Source organism: Pseudophryne corroboree, chromosome 10 (genome assembly GCF_028390025.1).
Source record: "Pseudophryne corroboree isolate aPseCor3 chromosome 10, aPseCor3.hap2, whole genome shotgun sequence".
Classification (NCBI taxonomy): Eukaryota; Metazoa; Chordata; class Amphibia; order Anura; family Myobatrachidae; genus Pseudophryne; species Pseudophryne corroboree.
The window spans coordinates 209,649,367-209,675,626 of NC_086453.1; the positions used below are offsets into that span (position 1 = coordinate 209,649,367).

The 26,260-nt window shown below is 45.2% G+C and overlaps 1 protein-coding gene and 1 long non-coding RNA gene across 3 annotated transcripts in view; one reads left to right on the top strand and one right to left on the bottom strand.

Moving 5' to 3' along the window:
• Positions 1-26,260, bottom strand: part of CFAP74 (cilia and flagella associated protein 74) — a 741,155-nt gene that overhangs the window by 87,589 nt on the left and 627,306 nt on the right. The window contains exon 28 of the mRNA XM_063943052.1: positions 17,263-17,405. Coding sequence (XP_063799122.1) covers positions 17,263-17,405 — 143 coding nt within the window. The remainder of the gene's footprint in view (positions 1-17,262; positions 17,406-26,260) is intronic.
• The window catches only part of LOC134966375 (uncharacterized), a 106,869-nt gene that overhangs the window by 28,103 nt on the left and 52,506 nt on the right, over positions 1-26,260 (top strand). The gene's annotated exons all lie outside the window — the stretch shown is intronic.

Genomic DNA, 26,260 nt, shown 5'->3' on the forward strand with positions numbered 1-26,260 from the left:
CCGCCACTGGAGCTGCCAGGAAAAGGATAACATTTCCAAAACCACCCGCTGGCGGTGATGCAGGGCATTCAGGAGCAAGTGCTGACATTTGGTCCGGACTGAAGGACCTGCCAACGATTAATGACATGTCGTCTACTGTCACTGCATATGATTCTGTCACCATTGAAAGAATGGTGGAGGATTATATGAGTGGCAGCATCACTGTACGTATACTGGCAGGAAAAAGAGGCAATTTGGAGGCCCTTGCACAAACTGGCTTTATTTTACCTAAGTTGTCCCCCCCCCCCCCCCACCCCACCCCCCCCCCCACCCCTCCAGTGTGTACTCCGAAAGAGTGTTTAATGCAGCCGGTCACCTTGTCAGCGATCGGTGCAGGAGGTTACTTCCAGAAAACGTGGAGAAGATGATGTTCATCAAAATTAATTATAAATTCCTCCGTGGAGACATTTACCAGCAATTGCCTCCAGAAAGTACACAGGGACCTGTGATGGTGGATTCCAGTGGGGACGAATTAGTACTCTGTGAGAAGGAGGATGTACACACTGAAAGGAGTGAGAAATCGGACGATGAGGATGAGGTGGACATCTTGCCTCTGTAGAGCCAGTTTGTGCAAGTAGAGATTGATTGCTTCTTTTTTGGTGGGGGCCCAAACCAACCAGTCATTTCAGTCACAGTCGTGTGTGGCAGACCCTGTCACTGAAATGATGGGTTCGTTAAAGTGTGCATGTCCTGTTTATACAACATAAGGGTGGGTGGGAGGGCCCAAGGACAATTTCATCTTGCACCTCTTTTTTTATTTATCTTTGCATCATGTGCTGTTTGGGGACTATTTTTTAAAGTGCCATCCTGTCTGACACTGCAGTGCCACTCCTAGATGGGCCAGGTGTTTGTGCCGCCCACTTGGGGTCGCTTAGCTTAGTCATCCAGCGACCTTGGTGCAAATTTTAGGACTAAAAATAATATTGTGAGTTGTGAGGTGTTCAGAATAGACTGGAAATGAGTGGAAATTATGGTTATTGAGGTTAATAATACTATAGGATCAAAAATTACCCTCAAATTCTATGATTTAAACTGTTTTTGAGGTTTTTTGAAAAAAAACACACCGAATCCAAAACGCATCCGAATCCGTCAAAAATCCGAAAGGGTGGTTTTGCCAAAACGCGTCCGAATCCAAAACACGACCGCGGAACCGAATCCAAAACCAAAACACGAAAAATGCCGCTGCACATCTCTAGTTACAATTCATGATGGTTTTAGGCAGCGAATCAGCCTGTGTAAGCTGAAGCTTACTTGGAAGGCCGTCGGCTCCTGACACCCAGGGCCAGTAAGTATGTGTCTGATGATGCAGACCCTGGACCCGTCGTCACTCTTGCAAAATGAGGGCTTCTTGCCCCCAAATGTTGCAGCATGTCACTCATACAGCAGCTGACTGGGAGTTTCGAGTAATATCACACAGAACAGGTCTTGCGCCTGCACAAACCCCCAAACATTGTATTTTGTGCGCAAACCATTGGGTTTATGTACAAATCTGAATTAGGCCCAGAGTAGCTTGGTCTAGAGATCCACTGCTTTGTTTTGTGTTTAACAGTATAATTGTGTTCTCTAAAGTCTTCCATCAGTCATAATCCTCTCATAAGAAAACGTTTTGGGGCATCTTCGGACATTTTACAATACCCATGTGACATAAACTTCATAACTGGCACCCACTGTATAAATAAATGCAGTAATGCAGGATGCTAGCATTGTACATTATATCTACCAGTTCTGTTCATTCAGAAACATAATTACCCTAAATTCTGGGAAAAATCTGAAAAGCAAATGACAGCAGCAAAGACTGAAACCGTCCTTGACAAGCAGGGAATTATTTATGTAGAAATTAATGGAAAAAGTACTGCTTAAATGCTTACAGATGATACTGTGTAATTGCACCCGCCAACTTACAGTACTAAGGCCAAAACACCACAAAACTGCTGCAAAACCACAGTAGAAAAGATTAGAATATTGATGCAACCCTGTTTATTGATACAAAATGTTTTAAACCATCTTCAAAACTTCTGGCAAACCACACCAAAAACATATGACCTAGGCTTAGACAGGCGTGAGGCGTGATTGCTTAAATAACAGATAAATTAATTGATTTTAACAGGGAAGACTGATTGACAGCAATAACACCTAACTGGGCTATAGAGGATTATGATGTCTCTCACCAGTCATGACTACATTATAAGAAATACACAAACAAAAAAAACTATAAAGCACAAAAAAATGAAATCACAAACACACAATCACTCAACACCAGGGACAGACTGGGGCTGTAATTTGCTCCCAGTATCCCACTGTGCACACGCACGTGAGAAGGAGTGTGGCAATGCCTCATAGGGGGCGTGTCTCGAGTCACTAGTGAGGCCAAGTGGAATGCCCTGTCTCTGTGCATGCCGTGCAAGCAGAGTGTTGGGAGACAGAGCTGTTCGGCCAGGCTTTCGGGACGGACCAGCCCATCATGCCAGTAGCCCTTGTGGCATTTGCCTTGTACCACACTCGCACAAAGGACTTTACAAACACACACGCACACTGATTTAACAAACAGACTATAAGGGAAACCCACCTCAAACAGACAATAAACAGAACATGAAACAAAACAGCTTTCAAGAAACTGACCAAAACCGGCAATCACTTTAGATCTTTCTCCTACTGCTTTCTTATAACTCCTTTTCCACTTCCCCGCCACACAAGCCCTCAAAGGGAAAGAGGAAGTGGCCAGCTGTCTGTGTCTATGATGACAAATGAATGGCGCTTTCAACAACAAATATAAGAGCACCATTAAATGAATTGAACAGCTTCCAATCCACAGCGGTTTGGATAGAACCACTGCCATCCTATACTACAACAATGGATTCATAATTGTGCACCTACTACTTCGATGGTCACCTCTAGACTGTTTATCTTGTTTACTATAGACTGGCTAGAGGCATCCATACACACATAAACCTTGACCCCTGCTCTATTGGTCTTTAACTATTTTCATTTATTTTCTCTCTTCCTGGCCTCCCTTTACTCAATCCTCTGTCTCTCTTACTCTCGGCTTGGTTCTTTTGGTTAAACGAACACTTCCATGGATGGATCGGCAGCCCGTGGTCTTAGGCAGGCAACATGTGTTTTAGTTTGTGTTTCTATTGTGTTTACATTTTGAGGCATTGGCAAGAAATTTCAATGCAGGTGAAAAACTGATATTTAACCTCCTTTGTATGGATCCTTTGACCGGTCTACTATTATTCCACCTGACAAAGTTACATACGTTTGTTTACTGATTTAATCAGAATTAATGTTTGCGGTAAATTTGGAAACAATTTTTATGATTTCTCACATTTCAGTTTTTTTCACTGGCTCTCTCATACAATGCCAATGTAAAATTTTATTTTATGTGATGTCAAAGTCGAAAAATATTCCAGTACACACATTACGTACTAACCACACACACATGCCCGCTGCACGTGCACTTGTTCCGCCGTGCGTGCACATATCCACAATTTGCGTATGGTCGCTCCCGCGGTCCTTCGCGTGGTGTGGGTATTTATTTACGGCGGAGTTTGTGAGCGCATGGAGGGCTATCAACACATTACATATTTAATCCAAATAGTGCACAATGTACACATAGTCTCCTTACACCACATCAGAAAGTTATAGCTGTTTAAATGGTTGCAGAACAAAGGGATTCACCTTTGCAGGATAAGAGGGGACAGACTAAGGTTATAAGGTGATGTTTGGTATCCAGCTGTAGGGTATTTTAAGGGAAACATTCCGGTGTTGGTCTGCGGAAGATCGCATGTTCCTGCTGATAGTTATGTGCAGAAATAGAATATAGATATAAACTGTATTTACTGTATATTATGTATGCGGCGGGAATCCAGAGGAGACCACCCACAAGAGCAGTTAAGAAAGACATCGCCCACCTATTCAAAACAGACCTATGACCTCTCCTGTACTGTAAATGACCACCCCTGTGTCCAATGGACAAAGGGATTACAGTATCCATTGTGTTATGTTTTGGATGAAGTGAATAAAGAGAGCCTGCAGCAGGCTTGGTCACACAAAGACTCACAAACGTTATCTATATAATTAACGGAGGACTGGACCAGGAAGCGCAAGCGAATATTCTCACGTATGTACATTGACTGTAGCCATTTACTCTGTTGTATTGTAGTGTATGAATTGTATTGTTAACCCCCTTTCAGATATATTACTCTGTGGTGTCGGAACCCAGAGTTTAACTACAAATCGGTGTTGTGTCCTCTTTTCCCTGCTAGGGTTTAAAGTGTATTACATTGCCTAACTGTATAAGATTCAAAAGTGTATTAATAAGGTGTGTACGCGCTGCGGGTACTTTGTACCATCAGCGCTGCATAAGGTGTAAAGTATAATATCATTGCATTGCATTACTACGAAGGTTTAAGGTGTATCAATTGAGTGTGTACGCGCTGCGTGTACTTTGTACCCTCAGCGCGGCGTTTGTACGCAGAGTCCGTACGTGGTAATAGCGTAAAAATAGCGTAAAGGGTATATAGAGTGAATATTAAGTTTAGCGGCTCCATGGTAAAAGTGTGTTATAAGGTATAGCTTTATGGTTTAAGATAATATCGACATTATCAGTGATTAGCTGTATTTGGATGTGTGATGCCTTAATAGTACTGATTTGTACTCATTTCTTTATTTAGTACTGTGAGAAATTTTAATAAAAATATTTTTGAAAAAAGAAGAAGAAACCACCGCCATATAGAACGCGGCACAGCGGGCTGTCATTTCTAATCCAATGGCGTTTGGCAGTGGATTATGTTTAGACATAAAAAGTGTTGTTTAGTAAATGCTAGCAAACAGACATTAAGTGCCTGATGCTGAGTGGCACACGTTGCCGATGTTCACCAAGTTAAGTGATTGTTTGCTACAGCACAAATTCAACTTGCACAGCTGCAGGCATAGGAAGCCAGTCAGATGGAGGCACTGCACCTGCCATTGGGCTGGTGCAAATTTAATGGTGCCATCAATGGTGGCATCTAAAAATGCACCAATCAGTATTACTGCATGCACAGATGCTGTCCTTGCACATGTGGCCATACGGATGTACTCTAGGGAAAGAGTTTGTAGATGTATTTGCATAAAGTCGCAAACGGGCGACCACCAATAAACACTGCAAGGTGTGCTTCTGCGACGACCTCTAAATTAGGGCCTTAATGTGGATAAATGTAAAATTGTACACTTGGGTACTAAAATGTGCATGACGTTTATGCCATAAGTAGCAGATTACCAGTCAGAGGCGTAACTAGGGTTTTCAGAGCCCAGGCCAAGATGAAGAGTGGTGTCCCCCCCCCCAACCCCCCCCCCCATAAAATCAACTATGTGTGCGTGCTGAAAAATGGGCGTGGCCACGCTCCAGACGGGGCATGGCTACTGAAAATGGGGCGTGCCAACATGACTACCACCTACCCCCTGTGTCGCCTCTCAGCACACTATCACCTACCCCTTGTGTCATCTCTCAGCACACCTTCATTAAATCTTTGCACATTACGGCAGTAGAGTTCCCTATTTACACAGTACGCAGGCAGAGTCCCCTTTTCACACAATACGCAGGAAGAGTCAACTTTTACATAGTACGCAGGCAGAGTCCCCTTTTTACACAGTACACACAGTGCCAGATACACATTGCCCCAGAGTGTCAGATACACATTACCCCACAGTGCCATATACACATTACCCCACAGTGCCAGATACACATTGCCCACAGTGCCAGATACACATTACCCCACAGTGCAAGATACACTTTGTCAAATAGTGCCAGATACATATTACCCCACAGTGCCAGATACACATTACCCCACAGTGCCAAATACATATTGCCCCACAGTGCCAGATACATATTACCCCACAGTGCCAGATACATATTACTCCACAGTGCCAGATACATATTACTCCACAGTGCCAGATACACATTGCCCCACAGTGCCATATACACATTAACCCACATTGCCAGATACACATTACCCCACAGTGCCAGATACACATTACCCCACAGTGCCAGATACACATTACCCCACAGTGCCAGATACACATTACCCCACAGTGCCAAATACACATTGCCCCACAGTGCCAGATACACTTTGTCCCACATTGCCAGATACACATTACCCCACAGTGCCAGATACACATTTCCCCACAGTGCCAGATACACATTTCCCCACAGTGCCAGATACACATTGCCCCACAGTGCCAGATACATATTGCCCCACGCAGTGCCAGATACACATTGCCCAACAGTGAGATACACATTGCCCCACAGTGAGATACACATTGCCCCACACAGTGACAGCTACACATTGCCCCCACACAGTGACAGCTACACATTGCCCCCACACAGTGACAGCTACACATTGGCCCTCATTCCGAGTTGTTCGCTCGTTATTTTTCTTCGCATCGGTGCGATTTTTCGCTAACTGCGCATGCGCAATGTTCGCACTGCGGCTGCGTCAAGTAAATTTGCTAAAAAGTTTGGTATTTTACTCACGGCATTACGAGGTTTTTTCTTCGTTCTGGTGATCGGAGTGTGAATGACAGGAAGTGGGTGTTTCTGGGCGGAAACTGACCGTTTTATGGGTGTGTGTGAAAAAACGCTGCCGTTTCTGGGAAAAACGCGGGAGTGGCTGGAGAAACGGGGGAGTGTCTGGGCGAACGCTGGGTGTGTTTGTGATGTCAAACCAGGAACGAAAAGGACTGAACTGATCGCAGTGGCAGAGTAAGTGTCGAGCTACTCAGAAACTTCTAAGAAATTTCTATTCGCAATTTTGAGAATCTTTCGTTCGCAATTCTGCTAAGCTAAGATTCACTCCCAGTAGGCGGCGGCTTAGCGTGTGCAATGCTGCTAAAAGCAGCTTGCGAGCGAACAACTCGGAATGAGGGCCATTGCCCCAATTTAATGACAGCTACACATTGCTTCCACATAGTGACAGCTACACATTGCCCCCACACAGTGACAGCTACTCATTGCCCCCACAGTGACAGCTACACATTGTCCCCACACAGTGACAGCTACACATAGCCCTAAGTCAGCCCCCCCCCCCCGCTCAGTCACTGCTGCCTCTGCTATGTGAGGGGAGGAGAGCGCAGCGCCTCTCCTGCCCCTCAATGCTGCTCCATAAAGTCCGACTCCGGTCTCCGGCGGCGGGTATCTTGGCGCCGGTTCGTTAGCCTATCAGAGCTCACGGACCGGCAGCCAATTGGCGCCCCCCTCTGCTGCTCCTGCTAAGGCACCCAGGGCACGTGCCCTTCTCGACCCCCCCTTAGTTACGCTTCTGTTAACAGTGATTTATGGAAGTGATAAACTGTAGGCCTGATGTTTTGCTGTGTGTTTTTCTTTGCACAAATGCACCTAGGGCCTAATTCAGATCTGATCGATGGGCAGCTATTTTTGCAGTCCTGCGATCAGATAGTCGCCACCTACAGGGGGAGTGTTTTTTTGCTGTGCAAATGTGCGATCGCATGTATAGCAGAGATGCACAAACTGATTTTGTGCAGTCTCTGCTCAGCCCAGGTCTTACTCTTCCCACAAGAGTGACCCCAATTAACTTCGCGGTTAACCGCAGACCGCAAAGTTCCCATTATAGGATACAATGGAGGACCGCGATCCTCCATTCTAGCCGCTGTGCTCCGCCTGATTGACAGGCCAGGAGCACACAGCCAATCAGGAGAGCGCCACGACGTGGCGCTCCCTGATTGGCTGGCGGGATCTCCAGTGACAGTAGCCACGGGGGGTCCCGGCATTCAGAAAAAGGGGTTTCATGTGTAAACATGGAACCCCTTTAGTGCGTGGGTTCGGGTTTTTTCCGTTTTTTTTTTTAACCCCCTGGATGCTACATGGACTGAAGAGGACCGAACTTCACTGGATAATAGGTGAGTATTTTGGGCATTTTTTGACAGGTCCACCGTGGATTCTACTGGACAAGGGGACCTAGGATCTCCGTAGCCACTAGGTAAGTATGTGTGTGTAAGTGTGCATGTATGTTAATTAAAGCTTTACTTTCACGGTGTGTGTGTTGTGTTTTTATTTGGATATTTTATTTGTTGTAGAACTACAGGTACCAGCGGGCCCGTTATTTCCCCGCATGCTGGTACGTGTGGTTACCAGCTTGCGGGGGAGGCTTGCTGGGACTTGTTGTCCTACGACAAAAAACAATACTCTTTTTTTTTTACACAAAGGCTATCAGCCTCCCATCCACCGCCCAGGGATGGGGGGGGGGGGGCAGCCTCAGGCTTCACCCCTGGCCCTTAATTGCCTGGAGGGGGGGAACCCTTAATTTAAGGGTTCCCCACTCCTCCAGGGAACCCAAGCCAGGGATGACTAGTTGGGGGGGTAATGCCATGGCCCCAGGGACCTATATAAAAGTGTCCCCCGGCTGTGGCATTATCTCTCTGTCTAGTGCAGGCATTCCCAACCACGGTCCTCAAGGCACACCAACAGTGCAGGTTTTAGTGATATCCAGGCTGCAGCACAGATGGTTAAATCAAAATAACAGAGCTACTAATTAAGTCACCTGTGCTGAAGCCTGGATATCACTAAAACCTGCACTGTTGGTGTGCCTTGAGGACCGTGGTTGGGAATGCCTGGTCTAGTGGATCCCGGTGCTGGTTTAAAAAATACGGAGGACCCCTACATCTTTTGTCCCCCGTATTTTTTGAACCAGGACCAGACGCAGAGCCCGGTACTGGTTGTTTAAATATGGGGGGACCTACGCATTTCCCCCCCTGTATTTTTACAACCAGGGCTGGTTCAAAGAGCCAGAGGCTGGTTATGCTTAGGAGGGGGGACCCCATGCAATTTTTTTTTATTTTTTTTTAAGGAAAACAGATCCTTTCCCACAGATAAGCATGCACGGATCTCACTGATCCGTGCATGACTATCCAAACACACCAGGAAAAAGCAGGGCTATTTTTTTCCTGCTTTTTTTTACGAAGTCTATGCTTTACCGGCAGTGTATGGCCATTGTCGGCAGTGATTGAGAATACAAATTCTTAGTAAATGACTGTGTTGTATGAACAAACCGCCACGTTTAACCGATGGTCTATTCATTCGTATTTCTGCTCTCTGCCGTGAAAACCATTACGAATAGACCCAACACTGCCGAGATTTGTGCTTCGTAAATTCCCGCGTTGCCACTTTGAGAAAAAAAACAAACTCGGACAAAATTGGGACTTTAGTAAATAAACCCCACAGTTGGATATAAGTACTAAGGTGTGAGATTTTTAGAAGTGGAGATGTTGCCAATAGCAACGAGATTCCACTTAACATTTATCTAGCTGCTTCTAGAGATGAGCGCCTGAAATTTTTCGGGTTTTGTGTTTTGGTTTTGGGTTCGGTTCCGCGGCCGTGTTTTGGGTTCGAACGCGTTTTGGCAAAACCTCACCGAATTTTTTTTGTCGGATTCGGGTGTGTTTTGGATTCGGGTGTTTTTTTCCAAAAACACTAAAAAACAGCTTAAATCATAGAATTTGGGGGTCATTTTGATCCCAAAGTATTATTAACCTCAAAAACCATAATTTACACTCATTTTCAGTCTATTCTGAATACCTCACACCTCACAATATTATTTTTAGTCCTAAAATTTGCACCGAGGTCGCTGTGTGAGTAAGATAAGCGACCCTAGTGGCCGACACAAACACCGGGCCCATCTAGGAGTGGCACTGCAGTGTCACGCAGGATGTCCCTTCCAAAAAACCCTCCCCAAACAGCACATGACGCAAAGAAAAAAAGAGGCGCAATGAGGTAGCTGTGTGAGTAAGATTAGCGACCCTAGTGGCCGACACAAACACCGGGCCCATCTAGGAGTGGCACTGCAGTGTCACGCAGGATGGCCCTTCCAAAAAACCCTCCCCAAACAGCACATGACGCAAAGAAAAAAAGAGGCGCAATGAGGTAGCTGACTGTGTGAGTAAGATTAGCGACCCTAGTGGCCGACACAAACACCGGGCCCATCTAGGAGTGGCACTGCAGTGTCACGCAGGATGTCCCTTCCAAAAAACCCTCCCCAATCAGCACATGATGCAAAGAAAAAGAAAAGAAAAAAGAGGTGCAAGATGGAATTGTCCTTGGGCCCTCCCACCCACCCTTATGTTGTATAAACAAAACAGGACATGCACACTTTAACCAACCCATCATTTCAGTGACAGGGTCTGCCACACGACTGTGACTGATATGACGGGTTGGTTTGGACCCCCCCCAAAAAAGAAGCAATTAATCTCTCCTTGCACAAACTGGCTCTACAGAGGCAAGATGTCCACCTCATCTTCACCCTCCGATATATCACCGTGTACATCCCCCTCCTCACAGATTATCAATTCGTCCCCACTGGAATCCACCATCTCAGCTCCCTGTGTACTTTGTGGAGGCAATTGCTGCTGGTCAATGTCTCCGCGGAGGAATTGATTATAATTCATTTTAATGAACATCATCTTCTCCACATTTTCTGGATGTAACCTCGTACGCCGATTGCTGACAAGGTGAGCGGCGGCACTAAACACTCTTTCGGAGTACACACTTGTGGGAGGGCAACTTAGGTAGAATAAAGCCAGTTTGTGCAAGGGCCTCCAAATTGCCTCTTTTTCCTGCCAGTATAAGTACGGACTGTGTGACGTGCCTACTTGGATGCGGTCACTCATATAATCCTCCACCATTCTATCAATGTTGAGAGAATCATATGCAGTGACAGTAGACGACATGTCCGTAATCGTTGTCAGGTCCTTCAGTCCGGACCAGATGTCAGCATCAGCAGTCGCTCAAGACTGCCCTGCATCACCGCCAGCGGGTGGGCTCGGAATTCTGAGCCTTTTCCTCGCACCCCCAGTTGCGGGAGAATGTGAAGGAGGAGATGTTGACAGGTCGCGTTCCGCTTGACTTGACAATTTTGTCACCAGCAGGTCTTTCAACCCCAGCAGACCTGTGTCTGCCGGAAAGAGAGATCCAAGGTAGGCTTTAAATCTAGGATCGAGCACGGTGGCCAAAATGTAGTGCTCTGATTTCAACAGATTGACCACCCGTGAATCCTTGTTAAGCGAATTAAGGGCTGCATCCACAAGTCCCACATGCCTAGCGGAATCGCTCCGTGTTAGCTCCTCCTTCAATGCCTCCAGCTTCTTCTGCAAAAGCCTGATGAGGGGAATGACCTGACTCAGGCTGGCAGTGTCTGAACTGACTTCACGTGTGGCAAGTTCAAAGGGCATCAGAACCTTGCACAACGTTGAAATCATTCTCCACTGCACTTGAGACAGGTGCATTACACCTACTATATCGTGCTCAATTGTATAGGCTTGAATGGCCTTTTGCTGCTCCTCCAACCTCTGAAGCATATAGAGGGTTGAATTCCACCTCGTTACCACTTCTTGCTTCAGATGATGGCAGGGCAGGTTCAGTAGTTTTTGGTGGTGCTCCAGTCTTCTGTACGTGGTGCCTGTACGCCGAAAGTGTCCCGCAATTCTTCTGGCCACCGACAGCATCTCTTGCACGCCCCTGTCATTTTTTTAAAAATTCTGCACCACCAAATTCAAGGTATGTGCAAAACATGGGACGTGCTGGAATTGGCCCAGATTTAATGCACACACAATATTGCTGGCGTTGTCCGATGCCACAAATCCACAGGAGAGTCCAATTGGGGTAAGCCATTCCGCGATGATCTTCCTCAGTTGCCGTAAGAGGTTTTCAGCTGTGTGCGTATTCTGGAAAGCGGTGATACAAAGCGTAGCCTGCCTAGGAAAGAGTTGGCGTTTGCGAGATGCTGCTACTGGTGCCGCCGCTGCTGTTCTTGCGGCGGGAGTCCATACATCTACCCAGTGGGCTGTCACAGTCATATAGTCCTGACCCTGCCCTGCTCCACTTGTCCACATGTCCGTGGTTAAGTGGACATTGGGTACAACTGCATTTTTTAGGACACTGGTGAGTCTTTTTCTGACGTCCGTGTACATTCTCGGTATCGCCTGCCTAGAGAAGTGGAACCTAGATGGTATTTGGTAACGGGGGCACACTGCCTCAATAAATTGTCTAGTTCCCTGTGAACTAACGGCGGATACCGGACGCACGTCTAACACCAACATAGTTGTCAAGGCCTCAGTTATCCGCTTTGCAGTAGGATGACTGCTGTGATATTTCATCTTCCTCGCAAAGGACTGTTGAACAGTCAATTGCTTACTGGAAGTAGTACAAGTGGGCTTACGACTTCCCCTCTGGGATGACCATCGACTCCCAGCGGCAACAACAGCAGCGCCAGCAGCAGTAGGCGTTACACGCAAGGATGCATCGGAGGAATCCCAGGCAGGAGAGGACTCGTCAGAATTGCCAGTGACATGGCCTGCAGGACTATTGGCATTCCTGGGGAAGGAGGAAATTGACACTGAGGGAGTTGGTGGGGTGGTTTGCGTGAGCTTGGTTACAAGAGGAAGGGATTTACTGGTCAGTGGACTGCTTCCGCTGTCACCCAAAGTTTTTGAACTTGTCACTGACTTATTATGAATGCGCTGCAGGTGACGTATAAGGGAGGATGTTCCGAGGTGGTTAACGTCCTTACCCCTACTTATTACAGCTTGACAAAGGGAACACACGGCTTGACACCTGTTGTCCGCATTTCTGGTGAAATACCTCCACACCGAAGAGCTGATTTTTTTGGTATTTTCACCTGGCATGTCAACGGCCATATTCCTCCCACGGACAACAGGTGTCTCCCCGGGTGCCTGACTTAAACAAACCACCTCACCATCAGAATCCTCCTGGTCAATTTCCTCCCCAGCGCCAGCAACACCCATATCCTCCTCATCCTGGTGTACTTCAACACTGACATCTTCAATCTGACTATCAGGAACTGGACTGCGGGTGCTCCTTCCAGCACTTGCAGGGGGCGTGCAAATGGTGGAAGGCGCATGCTCTTCACGTCCAGTGTTGGGAAGGTCAGGCATCGCAACCGACACAATTGGACTCTCCTTGTGGATTTGGGATTTCGAAGAATGCACAGTTCTTTGCTGTGCTGCTTTTGCCAGCTTGAGTCTTTTCATTTTTCTAGCGAGAGGCTGAGTGCTTCCATCCTCATGTGAAGCTGAACCACTAGCCATGAACATAGGCCAGGGCCTCAGCCGTTCCTTGCCACTCCGTGTGGTAAATGGCATATTGGCAAGTTTACGCTTCTCCTCCGACAATTTTATTTTAGGTTTTGGAGTCCTTTTTTTACTGATATTTGGTGTTTTGGATTTGACATGCTCTGTACTATGACATTGGGCATCGGCCTTGGCAGACGACGTTGCTGGCATTTCATCGTCTCGGCCATGACTAGTGGCAGCAGCTTCAGCACGAGGTGGAAGTGGATCTTGATCTTTCCCTAATTTTGGAACCTCAACATTTTTGTTCTCCATATTTTAATAGGCACAACTAAAAGGCACCTCAGGTAAACAATGGAGATGGATGGATTGGATACTAGTATACAATTATGGACGGGCTGCCGAGTGCCGACACAGAGGTAGCCACAGCCGTGAACTACCGCACTGTACTGTGTCTGCTGCTAATATATAGACTGGTTGATAAAGAGATAGTATACTCGTAACTAGTATGTATGTATAAAGAAAGAAAAAAAAACCACGGTTAGGTGGTATATACAATTATGGACGGGCTGCCGAGTGCCGACACAGAGGTAGCCACAGCCGTGAACTACCGCACTGTACTGTGTCTGCTGCTAATATAGACTGGTTGATAAAGAGATAGTATACTCGTAACTAGTATGTATGTATAAAGAAAGAAAAAAAAACCACGGTTAGGTGGTATATACAATTATGGACGGGCTGCCGAGTGCCGACACAGAGGTAGCCACAGCCGTGAACTACCGCACTGTACTGTGTCTGCTGCTAATATATAGACTGGTTGATAAAGAGATAGTATACTCGTAACTAGTATGTATGTATAAAGAAAGAAAAAAAAACCACGGTTAGGTGGTATATACAATTATGGACGGGCTGCCGAGTGCCGACACAGAGGTAGCCACAGCCGTGAACTACCGCACTGTACTGTGTCTGCTGCTAATATATAGACTGGTTGATAAAGAGATAGTATACTCGTAACTAGTATGTATGTATAAAGAAAGAAAAAAAAAACACGGTTAGGTGGTATATACAATTATGGACGGGCTGCCGAGTGCCGACACAGAGGTAGCCACAGCCGTGAACTACCGCACTGTACTGTGTCTGCTGCTAATATAGACTGGTTGATAAAGAGATAGTATACTCGTAACTAGTATGTATGTATAAAGAAAGAAAAAAAAACCACGGTTAGGTGGTATATACAATTATGGACGGGCTGCCGAGTGCCGACACAGAGGTAGCCACAGCCGTGAACTACCGCACTGTACTGTGTCTGCTGCTAATATATAGACTGGTTGATAAAGAGATAGTATACTCGTAACTAGTATGTATGTATAAAGAAAGAAAAAAAAACCACGGTTAGGTGGTATATACAATTATGGACGGGCTGCCGAGTGCCGACACAGAGGTAGCCACAGCCGTGAACTACCGCACTGTACTGTGTCTGCTGCTAATATATAGACTGGTTGATAAAGAGATAGTATACTCGTAACTAGTATGTATGTATAAAGAAAGAAAAAAAAACCACGGTTAGGTGGTATATACAATTATGGACGGGCTGCCGAGTGCCGACACAGAGGTAGCCACAGCCGTGAACTACCGCACTGTACTGTGTCTGCTGCTAATATAGACTGGTTGATAAAGAGATAGTATACTACTAATATTATATACTGGTGGTCAGGTCACTGGTCACTAGTCACACTGGCAGTGGCACTCCTGCAGCAAAAGTGTGCACTGTTTAATTTTAATATAATATTATGTACTCCTGGCTCCTGCTATAACCTATAACTGGCACTGCAGTAGTGCTCCCCAGTCTCCCCCACAATTATAAGCTGTGTGAGCTGAGCAGTCAGACAGATATATAATATATATAGATGATGCAGCACACTGGCCTGAGCCTGAGCAGTGCACACAGATATGGTATGTGACTGACTGAGTCACTGTGTGTATCGCTTTTTTCAGGCAGAGAACGGATATATTAAATAAACTGCACTGTGTGTCTGGTGGTCACTCACTATATAATATATTATGTACTCCTGGCTCCTGCTATAACCTATAACTGGCACTGCAGTAGTGCTCCCCAGTCTCCCCCACAATTATAAGCTGTGTGAGCTGAGCAGTCAGACAGATATATATAATATTATATATAGATAATAGATGATGCAGCACACTGGCCTGAGCCTGAGCAGTGCACACAGATATGGTATGTGACTGAGTCACTGTGTGCTGTGTATCGCTTTTTTCAGGCAGAGAACGGATTATATTATGTACTCCTGGCTCCTGCTATAACCTATAACTGGCACTGCAGTAGTGCTCCCCAGTCTCCCCCACAATTATAAGCTGTGTGAGCTGAGCAGTCAGACAGATATATATAATATTATATATAGATAATAGATGATGCAGCACACTGGCCTGAGCCTGAGCAGTGCACACAGATATGGTATGTGACTGAGTCACTGTGTATCGCTTTTTTCAGGCAGAGAACGGATTATAAATAAAAGTGGTGGTCACTGGTCACTATCAGCAAAACTCTGCACTGTACACTACTGAGTACTCCTAATGCTCCCCAAAATTAGTAAATCAAGTGTCTCTCTAATCTATTCTAATTCTAAACGGAGAGGACGCCAGCCACGTCCTCTCCCTATCAATCTCAATGCACGTGTGAAAATGGCGGCGACGCGCGGCTCCTTATATAGAATCCGAGTCTCGCGATAGAATCCGAGCCTCGCGAGAATCCGACAGCGTCATGATGACGTTCGGGCGCGCTCGGGTTAACCGAGCAAGGCGGGAAGATCCGAGTCGCTCGGACCCGTGAAAAAAAACATGAAGTTCTGGCGGGTTCGGATTCAGAGAAACCGAACCCGCTCATCTCTAGCCTGCTTCTAGAAGATAATAGCAAGAATCTGATTGGTTGCTATGTGCAACATCTCCACTTCTAAAGAAACTCATACTTTAATAAATATACCCCTTTCTATCTATATATTGGAACCCCTACCTGGTCTACCAGGTCTTTGACTTCTGACCTGGCCACAGTCTACGTAAAGTCATTAGTTCTTTGCACCACGTTGAGCACCATGCCATACATTTTACTGAGGGACAGTATGCCATTATTTAGTGCCGATTTTCTAGTATTAACTGCATTATGTATGAATACAGTTCACAGCTTCCAAGCTCCAGTTTCATCAGTTCTGGCAGCCTTTCTAGATTGGTGCACTACCACCAACTTTACTTTTAAACTCTAAATTACATCAAAGGTATCATTGACTAAAGCAGGGATAGGCAATGTGTGGCAATCCAGCTGCTGTGGGACTACACATACCAACATGTCCTGCCACAGTTTTAGAATGCCCTAACAGCAAAACTGTGGCAGAGCATGCTGGCTTATGTAGTTACACAGCAAATGGAGTTCCACATGTCTCCCCCTGGCATAGAACATAAGCTGTACATTACATCTGCAGTGCAGTGTACATTACAAGCACTTGAAAAGTGCAGCGTTCTACTATAATGATAGACTGAAGAGAAGGGAGAATGTTCCTCCCATTTCCCACGAATGCGACTGATCTGAGATGACATTTATTATTATTATTACCAGTTATTTATATAGCGCACACATATTCCGTAGCGCTTTACAGAGAATATTTTTTGCCCATTCACATCAGTCCCTGCCCCAGTGGAGCTTACAATCTATATTCCCTACGACATGTACACACAGACACATTCACACTAGGGTTAATTTAGTTGGGAGCCAATTAACCTACCAGTATATTTTTGGATTGTGGGAGGAAACCGGAGTAACCAAATATACAAACTCCGCACAGTTAGGGCCATGATGGGAATTGAACCCATGACCTCATTGCTGTGAGGCAGTAATGCTAACCATTACACCATCCGTACATTGCATACAATATTCTCGGAGCTGAATTGATGTGACGGTATCACCCCTTCACCACAGTGCTTTGAATTCTGAGTCTTTCCGGCTAGAAAGTACAACGTTGAGGCACTGCTTCCATGTAACACCATCATACATAAATTTAAACATGGTTATATAAACATTTTAGCACATTAAGCGGGTTGTTACACTTGTATACTATATATATATAGTTGTATACTTACTCCACTTGAATATCCTCTATTTTGGGTAGCTCTATCGGGGCTTGCTCCACAGGCTTTAGTGATTTCTCCTTTTGAACTTTAGGTGATGTAAGTTGTTTTTTCTTATCCTTCTTTGAGGACAGCTCTCTTCTCTCTTTTTTGCTCTGAGACAGATTAATGAGGAGATATAACTCAGGATGTCATACCAGCATCCTAGATTATTTAAGACCTTTTATTTTCATCATGTGTGCGTATGCTGAATCGGTTTTAGACAGGTAGATAGGACCTGGCTATAGCAGTGCTAAGGTGCATTAATAACAAGATACTGTGGGCCTTATTCAGAGGTGGGCGTAAACTGCACGCAATACTGATGTGTGTGCAGTTGAGCGATTATATGCTACCCTCTGTATGCAAAAATGTTGAGGCAAAGTGATGGACATTCCTGGGAATTGTCTGAGAGGTAGCTTGAGGGGAGCGCAAAAAACAAAATCTGCCACAAGGGTGTGTTATGGGAGTGTCACTGGCATGTCAGTGGCAGTGGGCTGTGTGCTCAGACTCATAGCCGCTTCCACAGAGGCCATGTTCAGATGAAGACAGGAGCAAGTGTCGATGGTGAATGGGAAGGTTTGCTGATGGTATACTGTCTAGAACAGGGCTGGCCAAAATGGTCCTTGGGATCTACCAACAGTTCTCATTTTGCAGACCACCTAGCTGGAGCATACTGTAGGTGTAGCCAATACTGTCACATTTTCAATAGTGGCACATTCATTCCTAACCAACACATTCTACAGATGCACAGGTGGTCTGGAAAACAAACTGTTGGTAGATCTAGAGGACCAGTTTCTCTTAAAGTGCCCATGGCTCCCAAGGGACCCGTCTATACCCCCATGGTACTAATGTGGACCCCAGCATCCTCTAGGACGTAAGAGAAAACAAACTGTTGGTAGATCTGGAGGACCAGTTTGGACATCCCTGGTCTAAAACCACTGGCAATGGTACTGCATGCAGAGCCGATCCTAGACCTAAGCAAACTAGGCACATGCCTAGGGCATTTGGAATGCATAGGAGCATGCATTCCAAGCCTAGGGCCAGCTCAGCTTGACACTGGGCAGCGGCAGGATCTGGACGGTAAAGCTTGATAAAGTTCCCTCTCCCACAGGCTGCCCTGTCACTCTTTTTCCTCACTCCTCCATACTCCGCGACATCCTCCATTCGTGGCACCGCTAACAGGCTCCCCTCTCCTCTCTCTTCCCTCTCTGTTCAGAGCTCTGCCCCGCCATTTGTGGTATTACTGGCCAGAGGCTGGCTGGCAACTTTCAGCCTGGGGGAAAACATAAACAAGCGACCCCGGCTTCTCTACTAGCACACTTATCCTGACATGAAAAACGATAAGCAGCAAAAGTGCGCTTATCGGTTTTTAATACATCTGAATGATTTTCCGTCACCATAAAATAGTAGATATAATAATAGAAAAAAGTGACTCTTCTCTATTGTATCTGCTTTCATACATGCTGAAGCTTATGTCATACCCAACTCTGCACTGCCGGTGACACGAGTAAGCTTTGTAGTGTACACATACACTTATATTCAGATCGTGCCGTGATCTTTAGTCGCTAATGTGGGTAAAAACTCAGAAGACAGAGGTCTGATACAAGTGTTTGTGCCACATATCATTATGCTTAATCAGACTTTATTCCAATATCTTTGCGACACAAGTACTAATGTAATGTGACTAGTAACCTCTCACCCCAGTGCTATCTGATGCACTAAGTATTCATTTAAGGACTCTTTTTCCAACTGTATGAAAATTTTCTTCAATTGTATGAATATTTGTTTGAAACGTGACTGAGCGCTACACCTGTACTTTGTTTGTATATCTCTTGTGTGAATAGGATTTGGTGGTCCTATTCCTATTCAGGTAGGGGGCAGCACAGTCCTATATATTTGCGCCTTGGGACGCTTCACATCTGTTTGTTTTACATTCTTCTTACATCTCCCCCAGTGAGAGAGACTGCAGGGTAAAATGAGAGAGTGAGAGAGACTGCAGGGGAAAGTGGGACAATGGGAGAGACTGCAGATGAAAAGGAGACACTGGGAGAGACTGCAGGGGATAAGGGACAGTGAGAGAGATTGCAAGGTAAAATGACAGAGTGAGAGAGACTGCAGGGGAAAGTGGGACAATGGGAAAGACTGCAGGTGAAAAGAAGACACTGGGAGAGGCAGCAGGTGATATGGGACAGTGAGAGAGACTGCAGGGGGATGTGGCACAGTGGGAGAGACTGCGAGGTAAAAGGATACAGTGGGAGAGACTGCAGGTGAAAAGGAGACACTGGGAGAGACTGCAGGGGATAAGGGACAGTGAGAGAGATTGCAGGGTAAAATGACAGAGTGAGAGAGACTGCAGGGGAAAGTGGGACAATGGGAAAGACTGCAGGTGAAAAGAAGACACTGGGAGAGGCAGCAGGTGATATGGGACAGTGAGAGAGACTGCAGGGGGATGTGGCACAGTGGGAGAGACTGCAGGGGACAGTGGGAGAGACTGCAGTTCTGTGGTATGCTCTGCAGCTAGCTGCTACAGTGCAGCCTTCTTCTGTGCAGTGCCAATGGAAGCAGAGAGGAAGGCACCATTGATCCCAGCCACTGCGTCACAGCAGCAGTTTGTATACGGGATCATTGGAGCCACAGGGCCAGTGTCGGACTGGGGCATGAAGGGCCCACCGGGGGAATGCTGCTGTAGGGGCCCATGCTTAAAGGTGTAGCCAGGTTCCAGTGGGGGCGTGGCCAGCCACCACAGAGGTTTGGCTAACCATTATATGTTCTGTGTCCCTTGGTAAATATATAATAAACCAAATTATTGTGAAGTATAATAAAACATATGTATAATGTATAAATCCAGTGCATTAGGCTAGTCTGGAACTTGATCCCTAGAGGAGGAGGAGGGCCCATAGGCAGTGGGGCCCACCGGTGGGTTCTCCTGTGGGCCAGTCCGACCCTGCACTGGGCCCCCTCCATCTGCTGTGGTGTAGTAGTAGGGACAAAAGTGACAGCTGAAGGGTAATACAGTAGGTACACACATGAAATATAGGACCTGATTCAGAGTAGCACACTATGTCAATATGAGCGCAATTGGCCAATTGTTTAAGTATCATGAGTCGCACAGCGCATGAGCGTTAGCGCACCGAGACAAAAAACATATTTGGATACAGGGTGTGTGGTGTTTAATGGGAATTTCCGGGATGTAACGGGGGGGGGGGGGGGGGGGGGAGGTGGATAAGCAGACACAGGTATGTTTCAGGAGTGTCACTGACAGCGGCTGAGTGTAAAGAGGTACAAATGCTCACACAAGACGCTATGATCTGATGGTGAAACAACCTGCCATAGGGCTGGTGCTGGTTTCAGTGTTGCCTCTGATGGTGTGTCTAAAGACGCACTGAGGCGGGTTTCCACAGATGAAAGACGCTGCAAGTGGGAGTCTCAGTTCTGAAGGAATAAGCTGCGTCATTAGCATATGCAGACAGGGCTGTGGCAAAGATGGGATATAGTAGGAGGTACAAAGGTTACACAGTATAAATGGGGGTGGTAGTGGCAGTAGCAGCAGAGACACAGAATTACAGCTGGTGGGTTGTAACTCAGTGCACATGTGGAAACCAGTCTGTGGAGATGAATATCTTGCAATGTTCGCGGCTCCATTGGAGTCTGAGGCAGGCAATCACACTCCTCACATCTGCCAGAGCTACAATCTGATTGGCCAGAACTGTGTGTTACTCTCTCTCTTCCATCCACCAACCCCCCGAGATCCGACCCCGCCACCCCCTGGACAGACACAATAGGTCTTGCAAGGATATAACTCCTGTTGATAACAGGAGCTCTGCTTCAAAGTCAGTAAATCATACAACACATGGGCTGCGTATTGGCAGTCCCTGATCCCATCTGCACAACTACACTGCTGGATAGCCAACAAAGTCCCATGGTGGTCCGGTTCAGGGAGCATATGTTCCCCTGATACCAGGCATAGTCCACCCCTGACCACTATTTATGGCCCTGGTAAATTACATTTTGGGTTGGATTGAAAAGTTCAGTGGGTGGCGCTACTTAATGGGTGCCCACTGAAGCAATTCAAGTGTTGCTCCGTGCGGGCATGAGTGCCGTGGGGGAACACACTTCTGCTTGCAGCCTCCTGAGGTGTTCAAACCAGGACTTTGCATGGGTTTAGCTGCTATACGCAGCTAAAGCCAGTCTATTTGGGTATAACAAGGACGATAATTAATGGGCACCTTCAAACAATTGAATTGCTCTATCGGGTTCCCATGAATTTTTGCCACCAAAATAACAATGAAATTCCTCCCCCAGAGTATATTGTCACATCACGACAGGCTTTAAATGTATCTTTGTGCATATTCTTAAGGTATGTATTACTCAAAATAAATGCGCCATTTTCGTGGCATGCATTTTAAGTGTGTATTTTTGGATGCAAATGTGCTTGACTCTATAAGAAGAACCCAAGTATATACAGTACAACTTAAACATAATCTAAACGTAAAAAATGCTGCTGCTAAAACGAATTACGAAGGCACTAAACAATGCAAGATTATAGTAACATAGGTGGTCATTCCGAGTTGTTCGCTCGGTAATTTTCTTCGCATCGCAGCGATTTTCCGCTAATTGCGCATGCGCAATGTTCGCACTGCGCCAACTAAATTTGCTATGCAGTTAGGTATTTTACTCACGCATTACGAGGTTTTTTCTTCGTTCTGGTGATGGTAATGTGATTGACAGGAAGTGGGTGTTTCTGGGCGGAAACTGGCCGTTTTATGGGTGTGTGTGAAAAAACGCTGCCGTTTCTGGGAAAAACGCGGGAGTGTCTGAAGAAACGGGGGAGTGTCTGGGCGAACGCTGGGTGTGTTTGTGACGTCAAACTAGGAACGAAACTGACTGAACTGATCGCAGTTGCCGAATAAGTGTGGAGCTACTCAGAAACTGCTAAGAAGTGTCTATTCGCAATTCTGCTAATCTTTCGTTCGCAATTTTACTATGCTAAGATTCACTCCCAGTAGGCGGCGGCTTAGCGTGTGCAATGCTGCTAAAAGCAGCTTGCGAGCGAACAACTCGGAATGAGGGCCATAGTTAATAAGGTTGAAAAAAGACAAATTGTCCATCGAGTTCAACCTGTGATTTACACAAATCTGTATGTACCATAGTTTAATTATAGTGACCCTGGTGTAGTTATCTTATTAAATTTAACTAACAACTATAATTCGTGATATTTCTAAAATACGTTCTTTTTTAAATGCTATATCCTAGGATATTTCTTTTGGCTAGGAATTTACCTAATCCATTTTTAAACATTGACTGAGTCCACTAATACTACCTTCTCTGGCAGAGAATTCCAAATCCTTACTGCCCTTACTGTGAAGAATCCTCTCCTGCGTTGGGGATGAAATTCTATCTCCTCTAACCTCAGAGGGAGTTCGCGTGTTCTGTGTAGATTTTTTCAATAAACAAATCGCCGGATAGCTTTTTGTATTGACCTGCTATAAATTTGTAAATATTGATAATGTCTCCTCTTAGACTCCTCTTTTCGTGTGCCTCTAACCCTTTAATCAATTTGGTGGCTCGCCTCTGAACCTTTTCAAGTCCCAAGATATCTTTTTTATAGTATGGCGCCCAGAACTGTACACAATATTCAAGGTGTGGCCGTACCAATGATTTATACAGTGGCAGGAGTACACTCTCATTCCTGGGGGGGTCATTCCGAGTTTATCGCTCGCTAGCAGTTTTTTAGCAGCCGTGCAAACGCATTGTCGCCGCCCACTGGGTAGTGTATTTTCGCTTTGCAGATGTGCGAACGCTTGTGCAGCAGATTGCCTGCATAAACATTTTGTGCAAAACAAGACCAGCCCTGAACTTACTCTTCGTGTGCGATGATTCTAACGTTGGAGGGTTGGCTTTTGACGCCACACACCCGCCCAGCGTTCGCCCAGCCACGCCTGCGTTTTCCCTGGCATGCCTGCGTTTTTCTAAGCACTCACTGAAAGCGGTACGTTACCACCCAGATTGCCCCTTTCCTGTCAATCTTTTTGCGGCCGCCAGTGCGAATGAAAATGTCGCTAGAACCTGTGCAAAACCACAAAGGCCTTTGTACCCGTACGTCGCGCGTGCGCAATGCGGTGCATACGCATGCGCAGAAATGCCGATTTTTAGCCTGATCACTGCGCTGTGAACAACGGCAGCTAGCGAACAATTTGGAATGACTCCCCCTTGTCTCAATTACCCATTTTATGCATGCTAACACCTTATTTGCCTTCTTTGATGCACTTTGACATTGGGTACTGCTGCTTAATATATTATCAATGAGCACCCCCAAATCTTCTTCAACCTCCGTTTCCCCTACCTCTTCCCCATTAATTTTATAGGTTGCATGATTGTTTTTAGTCCCAAAGTGCATTACTTTACATTTTTCTATATTGAACTTCATTCTCTATTTATCTGCCCAAACTTCCAGTTTAAATAAGTCGTTCTGTAGAGACTCAACATCTTTGTCTGAATTAATTACTTTACACAGTTTAGTATTATCTGCAAAAAGAGACACTGTGCTTTCCAGACCTACTCCTAAGTCGTTAATAAATATGTTAAACAGTAATGGCCCAAGTACAGACCCTTGCGGTATTCCACTGAGTACTGAGGCCCAGATGGAAAACATCCCATTAACCACCATGTTCTCTATTATCCAGCCAGTTATTTATCCAAGTACATATAGTGTTTCCTAAACCAAGATCTCTGTAAAACACTATTTCTAACTCCATGGAAGATATTGGTATTATTATTCTTTAAATAAATTGTCATCCTTAATTATAAATGCACTTTTAAGCTCTTTAGATAATGCAAAAGACTTAAATGAATTAAATGTAATTAACATAAGACATAAAAAATGAGTAAGGCAATCTAAAACATCATTATACCAGTCCCCTTCCTCAGTGCTTTTCTTTAGACCCTCCTCCGTGTGTCTCTGATTGTGTTTTTAGTACCACTTTGTGTGTGTATGTTAGGCCTCCTATTGTATCTATCCACCACCTTTACCTACCATTTTCTCTCACCACTAGCTTTCACTGTGCCCCTCACAACCCACTTTTTCTCTTGCCCTGCACGCCCCTTACCATCTTCCCTCTTTTCTGCTAGAGTCACTTGAGTTCTGTTGGTTGCCAATCTGAAACAGCATGACAGGTAAGAGCAAGTTTCTTAATTTAAAATTTTTGGCCCGATAAACCTGATAATCGCCCGCGATAGCCATTAAGGGTTACCAGCTTCACCAGCAAAGGTTTGCCATTGCGAATTGCACACGTATTATGATGATGTTTGGAATCCTTGCATAAAGCATATTTAATATATAAAAGTTTGTTTACATTTTTTAAAATAAATTTGGTTACATTTATTTTAAAACATATTTAAAACATGCTTTCCAATTTAGAGGAAATTCATGCCTAAATCACCTTACCACTTCGAGACAGTATCAGTTGAGCAGAAGAGTATCACTGGGCACCCACAGTGATATTTTCTTGCTAAATTGTGGCATTAAGGAATATTTCTTACTGACATTATGTGTTCATATAGCCACAAAGGGTCAGTTCATGCAAAATACAATGACAGCCAAAATTGCGGACACTTTTTGAAATTTGAATGGTTTCCAACTCTGAATGCTTATAAAAACGGTTTCACTTCACGCAGTGCAAGGATTCATATATCAAATGAAAGGACATTTAATGCTGAATTCAACACAATAGACAAATATTTGCATTACAAGAGAAGTTATGCTACTTTCAGTCAGACAAAGAAGCACAGATGCGTGAGATTCAAGAAGCAGATTGTAGTAACAGCTACTACCAGCCAATCGGAATTGTCGTTCTGACGACCAATCAACTGTCGTTTATGAGCAGGTGCAAAGTCATGTTCAAAGGTGGGAAAGTTCAATTTGGCTGTTTCATTTTGCAGAATAAAGATGGTTACTGAAGTGCAATTATGGTTGGATGTTTGTGTGTATTGTTTAGTGCTATTGACTGTGTAAAAAATAAATACAACAATGTTGTACAGGCAAAGTGGTGACTGGTCACCCAGGAAGAGATCCAGGATTGTGGTGTTACGTGAAAATGGTCTTTCGTATGCAGCAATTGTGAGAGAACTTGGTGGGAATGTGACAACATCAGGAGTATGAAAGTTTTGTTTACGCTATCAGGAAACACAATCTATACAAAACAAAGAAGGAAAAGGCCGGAAAAAGTGCACAACAGCTGTTGATGATAGGTGAATAAAACGAATTTGCGTCAGGGACAGATGGATGTCATCTGTGGGCCATTAGCAGTGAACTGAGTGTAACTGATGTTTTTGTCAGTGCAAGAACAGTAGACTAATGGAGGTTGACCTAAAAGGTAGAATTCCCCCAAAAAAGCCATTCCTGAATAAAAAGCAGCGTCAGAAACTAAAACAGTGGGTGAGAAGAACACATTGCATGGACAGAAGGTCAGTGGAAACAAGTGATACGGAGTGACAAAACGAAGATATCGATATTTGGTAGTGATGGGAGAAAATATGTGAGACGTTGCATCGGGGAAGAGGTACATCCAGATTGCATTCAAGAGACAACAAAGTGTTATAATCTGGGCATGTCTGACAGCAGATGTTGTAGGCTGCCTTCATATCATAGATGGCACAATGAACAGCAGAAAGTACATTGACACCATCATACATCGAAAACTTCTACCTTCTATCAGGGATCTTTTTCCAGGTACTGCCCCATTTTTTTTCCCAGCAGGATTTAGCTCCCTGCCACACTGCACGGATTTGCAAACAGTGGTTCACGGAGAAAGACATACAGGTGCTGGGATGGCCAGGAAACAGCCCAGACCTGAACCCCATAGAACATTTGTGGTTCTGTTTGAAGAAAATGGTACATCTGAGGCGTCCATCCAATAAAAGAGAATGAATTGAGGCTATAATTGTCTCATGGCACCACATAATAAAGAAGGAA